This window comes from Mobula birostris, chromosome 11, assembly GCF_030028105.1.
Source record: "Mobula birostris isolate sMobBir1 chromosome 11, sMobBir1.hap1, whole genome shotgun sequence".
NCBI lineage: Eukaryota > Metazoa > Chordata > Chondrichthyes > Myliobatiformes > Myliobatidae > Mobula > Mobula birostris.
Genome location: NC_092380.1, coordinates 2698005 through 2709976, shown reverse-complemented (window position 1 = coordinate 2709976; position 11972 = coordinate 2698005). Strand labels below are relative to the sequence as shown.

The 11972-nt window shown below is 48.0% G+C and overlaps 1 protein-coding gene across 1 annotated transcript in view; it reads left to right on the top strand.

Moving 5' to 3' along the window:
• The first annotated feature begins 1713 nt into the window (after positions 1–1713).
• The window catches only part of LOC140205358 (serine protease 27), a 35815-nt gene continuing 25556 nt past the window's right edge, over positions 1714–11972 (top strand). Inside the window, exon 1 of the mRNA XM_072272953.1 lies at positions 1714–1753. Within this exon, the coding sequence (XP_072129054.1) occupies positions 1714–1753 (40 nt within the window). The remainder of the gene's footprint in view (positions 1754–11972) is intronic.

The following is an 11972-nucleotide window of genomic DNA, read 5'->3' as shown; positions in this document are numbered from 1 at the left end:
CATGAAGAAAGCACGAGAGCGGCTACACTTCAGTGGGAGATTGGGGAGATTTAATAAGTCCCTTTCCAAATTGCTACAGATTTCAGTGGATAAGCAGTTACAGAACAGTGACCACAACTCCTTAACTTTCAGGATAGTTATAGATAAAGATAGGAATGGTCCTTGCTGGAGAGTCTTGAACTGGAGTGGGCCAAATTACAAGGGCATTGGGCAGGAACTAAGGAGAGTTAACCGGGAACTCCTTTTTTTCTGGGAAGTCCATATCAGATGTGTGGAGGGTGTTTAAAGATCAATTACACAGAGTACAGGAAAGGTATGTTCCTGTCAGAAGGAAGGACAAGGATGGAAAGGTAAAAGAACCTTGGATGTCCAGTGAGGTGATGAATTTAGACAAGAAGAAAAAGGAAAAGAATATAAAGCTTCAGAAGTCAGGATCAACTGGAGCTCATGAGGAGTGTGAAAAGCCCTTGGCAAGTAGGATTAAGGTGAATCCCAAGTCATTCTATGGTAGGGCAAATGCAAGGAGACAGTTCACTGTTACGGGCAAGATCCTTAACAGTATTGCAGAGCAGAGAGATCTTGGGATCCAAGTTCAGAGCTCCTTGTAGGTGGCTCCACGGGTCAATAGGATGGTTAAGAAGGCTTATGGAATGATTGTTTTTTAGTCGAGGCATTGAGTCCTAACTTTATAAAACTCTGGTTAGGCCACATCCGGGGTATTGCATACAGTTCTGGTCACCCAACTACAGGAAGGACGTTGAGGCTTTGGAGAGGGTGCAGAAGAGGTTTACCAGGATGCTGCCTGGTTTAGAGGGCATGGGTTATCATGAGAGGCTGGATAAACTTGGGTTATTTTCTCTGGAGCAGCTGAGGCTGTGGGGAGGTCTGAAAGAGGATTGCAAGAACATGAGAGGCAGAGATAGAGTAGACGCGAGTATCTGTTGCCCAGGGTAGAAGCGTCTCATACCAGAGGGCATTCACTGAAGGTGAGAGGGGATAGGTTCAAAGGAGATGTGAGGGGTAAGTGTTTTACTCAGAGAGGTAGACGCCTGGTACGGCGGTGGAGACAAATACTTTAGAGGCTTGATGTTTAGATAGGCACATGGATGTGAGGAAGACGGAGGGATATGGAGGAGGGATTAGTGTTTTGGTGTTTTAGATTTGCTCATTAGCTGGGCCGAAAGGCCTGTTTCTGTACTGTACTGTTCTTTCATCTGTGTTGTAACTGTCACGGGTTGTGAATGAATCTCAGCTTTGCATACCGGAGCGTACTGTAGATGTTCTTTGATAATACGTTTACCTTGAACCTTGAGCAAACTTGATTCCGATTGTTTTGTTTATTGTCAATGACGTAAGTCATAAATTTGAAATTTGGTGATTACAGGGAGAAGGGAAGGTGCTGGGGTGTGGTTGCAGAAGAAATCAGCCAACATGTTATGAGTGAGACAGACCCAAAGGGCCACACAGCCTCCCCGACTCCTGGGACCAGCCGGGAGCCCTGATCAGGAACCAAGCCGCAGGAAAGCTTTACCAGGCTTTGACTGAGCCGGCAACAGAAATTCGAGCTGTCTAAACAGCCTGCTCCTGTGACTGATACCTCAGCCCTGCTGACTACGTTGTTCTTGCCCCTCCCTCATTCCTCCCGGAGGTGGAGGTGGGGAAACTTCTTACAGCGAAACCAACACCTGGAGAACACTAAATCCGTATCCAGCCATGAACACCTTCCTCTTCCTGCTGTCTGCCGCTGCTTGTTGTGAGTCTTCTTTTCTTACCTTTCTGTCTCTCGGGGTGAGATGTGAGTGAGGGAGAGGGGTGGGTCGGTGGGGAGGGGGGAGCAGTTCAAGGGACTGGTGAAGAATCCCATTTATAGTCACTGTCTTAACATGATGTGAAACTGCAGAACACTGCAAAGACGTGAAAATCACTGAGGGTTACCGAATAGTACAAATTTAAGAGCAACAAGACCATGTTCCTGGTCCGTCAAGATTATGATGGCAGAGAGGGGAGCAGTTGTCCCGGAAGGGGAGAGAGAAGAGAGGGGAGTAAGGGGAAAGAGTGAAAGTGGAAGAGAGGGGGGGGGATGAAAGAGGAGATGGAAAGAAGGTGGGGAAAGAGGGAGGGGAGAGGGAGAAGAGGACAGAGGGAAGGGAGGGGGAGAGGGAAGGAGGGGGAGGAGAGAAACAGAGGGTAAAGGGGAGGGAGGGGGAGAGAGGGGTTAAGAAAAGGGGAAGGGAGGGCGAGAGGAGGGAGGGAAGAGAAGGAAGGGGCATAGAGGGGAAGTAGTAACGGGAAGGGGAGGGGAAGGAGAGAGGGGGAGAGGAATAGGTGAGGGGGAAGGGGGAGGAGAAGGAGAGGTGTAAGGGAAGGGGGGAATGGGAAAGGAAGTAAGGAGGGAATAGGAGGGTTGAGGGGCAGTGAAGAGAAGGGAAGGGGAAGGGCAGAAAGGAATGGGGTGGAGAGGAGGGAGGACAGCAGAGAGAAGAATGTTGGAGAGAGGGGAGAGTGAAGTAGAATGGGGAAGAGAAAGGGGAGATGGAAGGCATGAGAGAGAAATAAAGAAGGAGGAGAGAGGAGAGGAGAGAGCAGTAAGAGGCAATCAAGGGAGAGAGTGGGATGGAGGAAAGGAGTGGGAATTGGGGAGTGTGAGGGGAAGGGAGAGGGTTGAGGGTGGAGGAGGGGACATTGTATCAGAGGGATAGGAAGATAGGCAGGGGGGTGGTGTGGCTCTACTGGTAAAGAATGGCATCAAATCAATAGAAAGATGTGACGTAGGATCAGAAGTTGTTGAATCCTTGTGGTTGAGTTAAGAAACTGTAAGGGTAAAAGGACGCTGATGGCAGTTATATACAGGCCCCCCAACAGTAGCTGGGAGGTGGACCACAGATACAACAGGAAATAGAAAAGGCGAGTCAAAACGGCAATGTTGTGACAGTCATGGGAGATTTTAACATTCAGGTTGATTGGGAAAATTAGGTTGGTAATGGATCTCAAGAGAATGAGTTTGTTGAATGCCTAAGGGATGGCTTTTTAGAGCAATTTGTTATTGAGCTAACTAGGGGATCAGCTATACTAGATTGGGTGTTATGTAATGAACCGGAGATGATAAGGGAACTTAAGGTAAAAGAACCCTTAGGAGCCAGTGATCACAATATGATTGCGTTCAACTTGAAATTTGATAGGGAGAAAGTAAAGTCTGACACAGCAAGAGCATTTCAGTGGAGTAAGGGAAATTACAGTGGTATGAGAGAGGAGTTGTCCGAAGTAAAAAGGAGCTGCTGGCAGGGACGTCAGCAGAACAGCGATGGCGTGCGTTTTTGGGGAAAATGAGGAAGGTGCAGGACATGTGTATTCCAAAAGTGAAGTAATACTCAAATGGCAAAATAGTGCAACCGTGGCTGACAAGGGAAGTCAAAGCTATTGTAAAAGCAAAAGAAAGGGCATACAATAAAGCAAAAATTAGTGGGAAGATAGAGGATTGGAAAGTTTGTAAAAACCTACAGAGAGCAACTAAAAGAATCATTAGAATGGAAAAGATGAAATATGAAAGTGAGCTAGCAAATAATATCAAAGTGGATATTAAAACCTTTTTCAAGTATGTAAAAAATAAAAGAGAGATGAACGTGGACATAGGACTGCTAGAAAATGAGGCTGGAGAAATAATAACGGGGGACAAGGAGATGGCAGATGAACTAAATGAATATTTTGCTTTAGCCTTCACTGTGGAAGACACTAGCAGTACGCCTGATGTTGTAGTGTGTGAAGGAAGAGAAGTGGGTGCAGTTACCATTACAAGAGAGAAGGTGCTCAAAAAGCTGAAAGACCTAAAGGTACACAAGTCACTCGGACCAGATGAACTGCACCCTAGGGTTCTGAAAGAGGTAGTGTTAGAGATTGTGGTGGCATTAGAAATGATCTTTCAAAAATCATTGGACTCTGGCATGGTGCCAGAGGCCTGGAAAATTGCAAATGTCACTCCACTCTTTAAGAAAGGAGGAAGACAGCAGAAAGGAAATTATAGACCAGATAACCTGATCTCAGTGTTTGGGAAAATGATGGAGTCAATTGTTAAGGACGAGGTGATGGAGTACTTGGTGACACAGGTCAAAATTGGACAAAGTCAGCATGGTTTCCTTAAGGGAAAATCCTGCCTGACGTACCTGTTGGAATTTTTTTAAGATGCTACAAGTAGGATAGATAAGGGGATACAGTGGATGTTGTATATTTGGATTTTCAGAAGGCCTTTGACCAGGTGCCACACATGAGGCTGCTTACCAAGTTAAGAGCCCATGGTATTACAGGAAAATTACTAAGGTGATTAGAGCATTGGCTGATTGGTAGGAAGCAATGAGTGGGAATAAAAGGATCCTTGTCTGGTTGGCTGCCCGTGACTAGTGGTGTTCCGCAGGGGTCGGTGTTGGGACCACTTCTTTTTATGCTGTATATCAATGATTTAGATGACGAAATAGATGGCTTTGTTGCCAAGTTTGCAAATGATACAATGATTGGTGGAGGGGCAGGTAGTTTTGAGGAAACAGGTAGGATGCAGAAGGACTTAGACAGATTAGGAGAATGGGCAAGAAAGTGGCAAATGAAATACAATATTGGGAAATGCATGGTCATGCACTTTGGAAGTAGAAAAAAATGTGCAGACTATTTTCTAAACGGGGAGAAAATCCAAAAATTCTGAGATGCAAGGAGACTTGGGAATCCTTGTGCAGAACACCCTGAAGGTTAACTTGCAGGCTGAGTCGGTGGTGAGGAAGGCAAATGCCATGTTAGCATTCATTTCAAGAGGTCTAGAATACAAGAGCAAGAATGTGACGCTGAGGCTTTATAAGTCACTGGTGAGGCCTCGCTTAGCATATTGTGAAAAGTTTTGGGCCTTATCTTAGAAAAGATGTGCTGGCATTGGAGAGGGTCCAGAGGAGGTTCACAAGGATGATTCCAGGAATGAAAGGGTTATCATACAAGGAACGTTTGATGGCTCTGGGTCTGTACTTGCTGGAATTTAGAAGGATGAGGGGGGATCTAATTGAGACCTTTCAAATGTTGAAAGGCCCAGACAGAGTAGATGTTGAAGGATGTTTCCCATGGTGGGAGAGTCTAGGACAAGGGGGCACAGCCTCAGGATAGAGGGGCGTCCTTTCAAAACAGAGATGCAGAGAAATTTCTTTAGCCAAAGGGTGGTGAATTTGTGGAATGTGTTGCCAAGTGAAGCTGTGGAGGCCAGGTTGTTGGGTGTATTTAAGGCAGAGATTGATAGGTTCTTGACTGGACATGGCATCAAAGGTTACGGGGAGAAGGCCGGGAACTGGGGTTGAGGAGGAGAGAAAAAGGATCAGCCGTGATTGAATGGTGGAGCAGACTCGATGGGCCAGATGGCCTAATTCTGCTCCTATGTCTTATGGTCAAAAGGGAGAAAGGGAGAGAGATGAGAGAGGGGGCGAAAGTGTGGATGAAGGAGGAGGGGAAAAGGTGGGAGTGAGGGTTGAAGGCGAGGGGAGGGGGAGAAGAATGAGTGAGGAGGTAGAGTGGGAGGGGTAAGGGGGTGGTTGTATCATATCCCCGTACTCAGGCAGGGAGAGATCTCTTTCCTGAGGCTCTGCTCCTGGATCCAGAGAGCCGGTTGTGGGTCTGTGTTAATGAGTGTGCGCGAGTAGGTGTGTGAATAGAGTTAGCACAACAGGCCCTTCAGCCCGTCAAATTCATGCCCACCTGTACCTCACACAAGAGAACGCAGAGACTGCGACCCAGAGCTCTGTATTCAGTGCGTCAAAGTCAAGTCATCATCAAGTTCATTCTCATCTACTCAAGTACTGTTACACAAGAGCAGTAAGGATCTTACCTGTGGCAGCCTCGTGGCATCAGATAAGCAGCACGCACAGGACAAAGCAGACCTGATACGAAGCTACCCTCAGCTAGAGGGTAGTTGCCGCATCTAGAGTATTGCCCACAGTTCTGGTCACCCCATTCATGAGAGGAAGGGTGGCAAAGCTTTGGAGAGGGTGCGGAAGGGGGTCACCAGGATGCTGCCTGGATTAGAAAGCGTGAGCTAGAATGAGAGTTTGGCCAGACCTGGGTTGTTTCTCTGGAGCACCGGAGGCTGAGGGGAGATCTGATAGAGGTTTACTAGATTAGGAGAGGCACAGATAGAGTGGACAGACAACTATTGTTTCTCCTAGGGTCAAAATGCCTAATACCAAAGGCGAAAGTGGGTAATTTCCAAGGAGATGTGAGGGGCAAGTTGTTTTTACACAGACAGTGGAGGATGCCTGGAAGAGGCAGATACACTCCGAACATTAAAGTGACATTTAGGTAGGTACAAGAATGTGAAGGAAATGGACATTGTGTCGGCAGAAGAGATTAGTTTAGTTGGGTGTTTAATGACTAATTTAATTGTTTCGGCACAACATTGTGGGCTGAAGGGCCTGCTCCTGTGCTATCCCATTCAATGTTCCAGGTTTTATACAAGAAAGAACAGAGTCAGAATAGATGTGACCCTACTTTAGTGGGGAGTGACCATACTGTTGGTAAACTGGTGGTGATTATGATTATGCCAGTCGGTTCAAGGACCGAATGGTCGAAGGGAAGTCATTATTAACAGGAAACAGAACAGTACAGCACAGTACAGGCCCTTCAACCCACAATGTTGTAACCTAACCCCTCCCTTCCACATAAGTCTCTTGGTTTCTTTCGCCACGTGCCTGTCTACGGGTCACTTAAATGCCCCTAATGTTCATTCATTCATTACATGCGGTGTCGTATGACGTAGGCGACCATGGTTTCCTTCAGCATGGTTGTTCTCGGCAAAGTTTCTCTGCAGAAGTGGTTTGCCATTACCTTCCTGCGGGCAGTGTCTTTACAAGATGGGTGATGCCAGCCACGATCAATACTCTTCAGAGATTGTCTGCCTGGCGTCAGTGGTCGCATAACCAGGACTTGTGATATGCACCAGCTGCTCATAAGACCACCATGGCTTCACGTGACCCTGATCTGGGGGGGCTAAGCAGATGCTACACCTTGCCGAAGGGTGACCTGCAGGCTAGTGGAGGGAAGGAGCACCCTTCACCTCCTATGGTGGAGACGTATCTCCCAGTCCCTAATGTATCTGCCTCCAGTACCACCCACCCCTGGCAGTGTATTCCAGTTACTTACTAACCTCTGTACCAAAAACCTATCTCTGACATCCCTCCCCCATATTTTCCTCCAATTGCCTCAAAAGTATGCCCTCTCGTATGAGAGATGGCTGGCCTGGGAAAAGGTACTGGCCATCCACGTGATCTACTGTATGCCTCTTACCATCTTGTACATCTCTTTCATTCCCCTCTCCTCCTCCTTCACTCCAAAGAGCTTGCTCAACCTTTCCACGTAAGATGCTCTCTTATCCTATAAGACATGTTCTCTAATCCAGGCAGCATCCTGGTTGATCTCCTTTCTCCTATGGAGGTCCAACATGATTGAACACAATATTCCGAATGTGGTCTAACATTTTAGAGTTATATTGTGGCTCGTGAGCTCAATCCCCTGGCCAATGAAGGCCACCACACCATACGCCTTCTTATCCACCATGTTAACGCGTGGCAGCTATGGATGCGGGCCCCAAGGTCCCTCTGTTCCTCCACACTGCTAAAGAAACCTACCATTAACTTTGTGCTCTGCCTTCAAGTTCGACCTTCCAAAGTGAATCACTTCACACATTTCCAAGTTGAACTCCATCTGCCCCGCCTCAGCCCGGCTCTGCATCCTGCCAACATCCAGCTGTAACCTGCAATAACCTTCTACACTATCACCAACTTTCTTGTTATCGGCAAACTTTCTAACTTCCTGAACTTGGTGGTGTGGGACTTCAGACTTGTGTTGTAGCCCCTGCCCAATGGGAGCTATGAGAAGATGGCATGGCTGGATGGTGAGGGTCTCTGATGATAAACGTTGCCGTCTTGCGGCAGTGGCTCCTGTAGATACGACGGATGGTGGGGAAGGACGTGCCTAGGGTGTAGTTGGCTGAGTCGGCCACTCTCTGAAGCTTCTTACATTTGAATCCCCATACCAGACCATGTTGTAACCAGCCATGGCATCTCCAACAGTACATCTACTGAAGTTCGTTAGACTGTTCCGTGACAAACCAAAACTCCGGAACCCCCTGGGAGAGTAAAGCCGCTGGCTCAGCTCTCCGGTAATTGCACCTGCGTGCTCGACCTGAGGCAGGTCATCTGATACGTTAATGGCCAGGCATTTAAAGCTCAGAGTCACAAACAGAATCAGGTTTAATATGGGCTCCTCCCACTTCCTACAAACAAAAGGTATAGTCCATGGGTCAGTCACAAACAAGAGAAAATCTGCAAATGCTGGAAATTGTGTGTGTTGTGTAGCCAGGGACAGTCGCATGGGTCCCAGCTACGCCTGCCTTTTCGTCGGCTACGTAGAACAGTCTGTGTTCCAAGCCTACACTGGAATCCATTCCCCACTTTTCCTACACTGCATCGACTGCATTGGTGCTGCTTCCTGCACCCTTGCAGAGCTCATCAACTTCATCAACTTTGCCTCCAACCTCCACCCTGCCCTCAAAAATGTACCTGGTCCATTTCCGTCACCTCCCTCCCCTTTCTTGATCTCTCTGGAGACAGCTTATCTACTGATATATATTACAAACCCACGGACTCTCACAGCTACCTGGACTATACCTCCTCCCACCCTGTTACTTGTAAAAACGCCATCCCCTTCTCAGAATTCCTCCATCTCTGCCACATCTGCTCTCAGGATGAGGCTTTTCATTCCAGAACAAGGGAGATGTCCTCCTTCTTCAAAAAAAGGGGTTTCTCTTCCTCCACCATCAATGCTGCCCTCAACCACATCTCTTCCATTTCACACACATCAGCTCTCACGCCATCCTCCCACCACCCTACCAGGGATAGGGTTCCTCTTGTCCTCACCTATCACCCCACCAGCCTCCGCATCCAGCACGTAATTCTCTGAAACTTCCACCACCTCCAGTGGTATCTCACCACCAAGCACATCTTTCCCTCCCCCTCCACCCAACTTTCTGCTTTCTGCAGGGATCCCTCCCTATCTGACTCCCCTGTCCATTCGTCCCTCCCCACTGATCTCCCTCCTGACACTTACCCTTGCAAGTTGAACAAGGCTACACCTGCCCCTGCACCTCCTCCCTCAGGCTCCCAAACAGTCCTTCCAGATGAGGCGACCCTTCACCTGTGAGTCTGTTGGGGTCTTTTACTGCGTTCGATGCTCCCAGTGTGGCCTGACATAGATTGGGAGACCACTTCGCTGAGCACTCATGCTTCATCCACCAGAAAAAGTAGGATCTCCCAGTGGCCACCCTCTTTAATTCTACTTCCTATTCCCATTCCGATATGTCCAACCACGGCCTCCTCCACTGTCAGGATGAGGCCACACTCTGGTTGGAGGAAGAACACCTTGTATTCCATCTGGGTAGCCTCCAACCTGATGGCATAAACATCAATTTCTCAAACTTCTGGTAATGCCCCCCACTCCTTCTCTGTTTCCCATCCCCTTTTCCGTCTCTCACCTTATTTCCTTGCCTGCCCATCGCCTCCCTCTGCTGATCCTCCCCCTTTTTCTTTCTTCCATGGCCTTCTGTCCTCTCCTATCAGAATCCTCCCTTCTCCAGCCCTGTATCTCTTTCACCAATCAGCTTCCTAGCTCTTTACTTCACTCCCCCCACCCCCACCCCACCCGCCCAGTTTCACCCGTCACTGTATGAGTCTTCCTCCCCTCCCCCCACCTTCTTACTCTGACACCTCATCTTTTTTTTCTCCAGTCCCGGTGAAGGGCCTTGGCCCGAAAGGTTGACTGTACTCTTTATGATTTATGGTTTATTTATGACTATGAAGACACGCAGTCCTCTTTTTTTGTCATTTAGTAATGCATGCATTAAGAAATGATACAATATTTCCTCTGGTGTGATATCACAAAACACAGGACAGACCAAGACTGAAAAAACTAACAAAACCACATAATTATACATATAGTTACAACAGTGCAACAATACCATAACTTGATGAAGAAGTCCGTGAGCACAGTAAAAGTTCAAAGTCTCTCAAATGTCCCACATCTCACGCGGACAGGAGAAGGAAGACTTGCCACACCCTGCCACACCCGACCATGGTCCGACTCTGAGTCATCCGAAAACTTTGAGCTCTGATCAGCCCTCCAACACCGAGAACTGAGCACCATCTTTACCAAATGATTCGACCTCCATCTCGGTCGCCAAAAAGCAGGCAAGGCCAGGGAACTTGAGGCCTTCCCGCTGAAAGATTCCGAACCACGTAGTAACGAGAGCAGCAAACGAGTGTTTCAGAAATTTTTCCAGATGTTCCTCTGTGCCTTCTCGTCCATCGCCATCAAATCAGAATTGTTCACGGCCCCTATTTAACGGAAACGATATCATTTTCACTGAAGGGCTGCGCACGCGCGGCGCGCTGCTTCTCTCTCCTCCCACCATACTCTTTTCCATAGATGCTGCCTGGCCTGCTGGGTTCCTCCGGCATTTTGTGTGTGTTGCTTGGAATTCCAGCACCTGCAGATTTTCTCTTGTTTGTCAAGTTTATTGTCACTTGCTCAAGTTGCAGAGTAGGCAGAGCAAATTACTACTAGTTATAATAAAGCAATAAAATATTCATCATCATCATTATGTGCCGTATCATATGATATGGGTGATCAAGGTCTTTCTATGACCGTGATTGTTCTTGGCAAATTTTTCTACAGGAGGGGCTTGCCATTGTTTTCTTCTGGGCAGTGACTTTACAAGATGGGTGACCCCAGCCATTATCAGGGATTGTCTGCTGGTCAGTGGTCACCAGGACTTGTGATATGCACCAGCTGCCCCCATGGTTTCACGAGGACTGAGAACTGGTGTGTGTTCCCTCGACTTCCCCCTCCTGAACTCCACAATCAGTCACTCGGTCTTGAGGATGTTGGGCGTGGGGTTGCTGTGGTGAGACCCACCCGACCAGCCGATCAACTGGAATAGGGGAGATGGAGAGCACGGGGGAGGGAGGGAGGGAGAGATGGGGAGAGAAGAAGGCAGGGAGAAGTGAGAGAAAGAGAGAGAGAGAGCAGGAAGGGGGATGGAGGGAGAAGGAGAGGGATGGAGGAGGGAAGGAGAAAAGGAGAGAGAATGAGAGAGCGTGAGATGAAGGGAGAGGGCTGAGGGAGTGGGAGAATAAAAGGGGGGAAGGAAGGGAGAGGGAGAAAGTGTGGATGGAGAGAGAATGGAAAGGGGGCGAGGGAGAGTTGAAGGGGAAAGGGGGAGAGGAATGAAGGGGAGGAAGGAGGAGGAGGAGGGTGGTTGTATCACATCCCTGTGTTCAGTCAAGGAGAGAGACTCTTTCCCGAGGCTCCACTCTGTAAGCGGACCCCCGCAGTGGACCTGTACTCACTAGAATTCAGAAGAATGAAGGGTACGGTATCTCACTGAAACCTATCAAACATTGAAAGGTGTCGATAGAGTGGATGTGGAGAGGATGTTTCCCATGGTAGGGGAGTCTGAGACCAGAGGACACAGCCTCAGAATACATGGATGTACATTTAAAACAGACATAAGGAGGAATTTCTTTTACCACAGAGTGGTAAATCTGTGGAATTCTTTGCCACAGTGGCTGTGGAGGCCGTCATTACGTACAAACGTATATTTAAGGCAGAAGTTGATAAATTATTGATTAGTCAGGGCATGAAGGGATACGGGGAGAAGGCAGGAGATTGGGGCTGAGAGGGAAATGGATCAGCCATGATGAAGTGGTGGAGTAGACTCGATGGGCTGAATGGCCTAATTCTGCTCCTATATCTTGTGATCTTAATATAAAAGCAAGAAGGCAAGAATGTAATGCTGAGGCTTTGTAAGGTATTGGTTAGACCACCCTTGGTGTATTGTGAGCAGTTTCAAGCCCCATATCTAAGGAAGGACGTACTGGCATTGGAGAAAGTCAAGAGGAAGT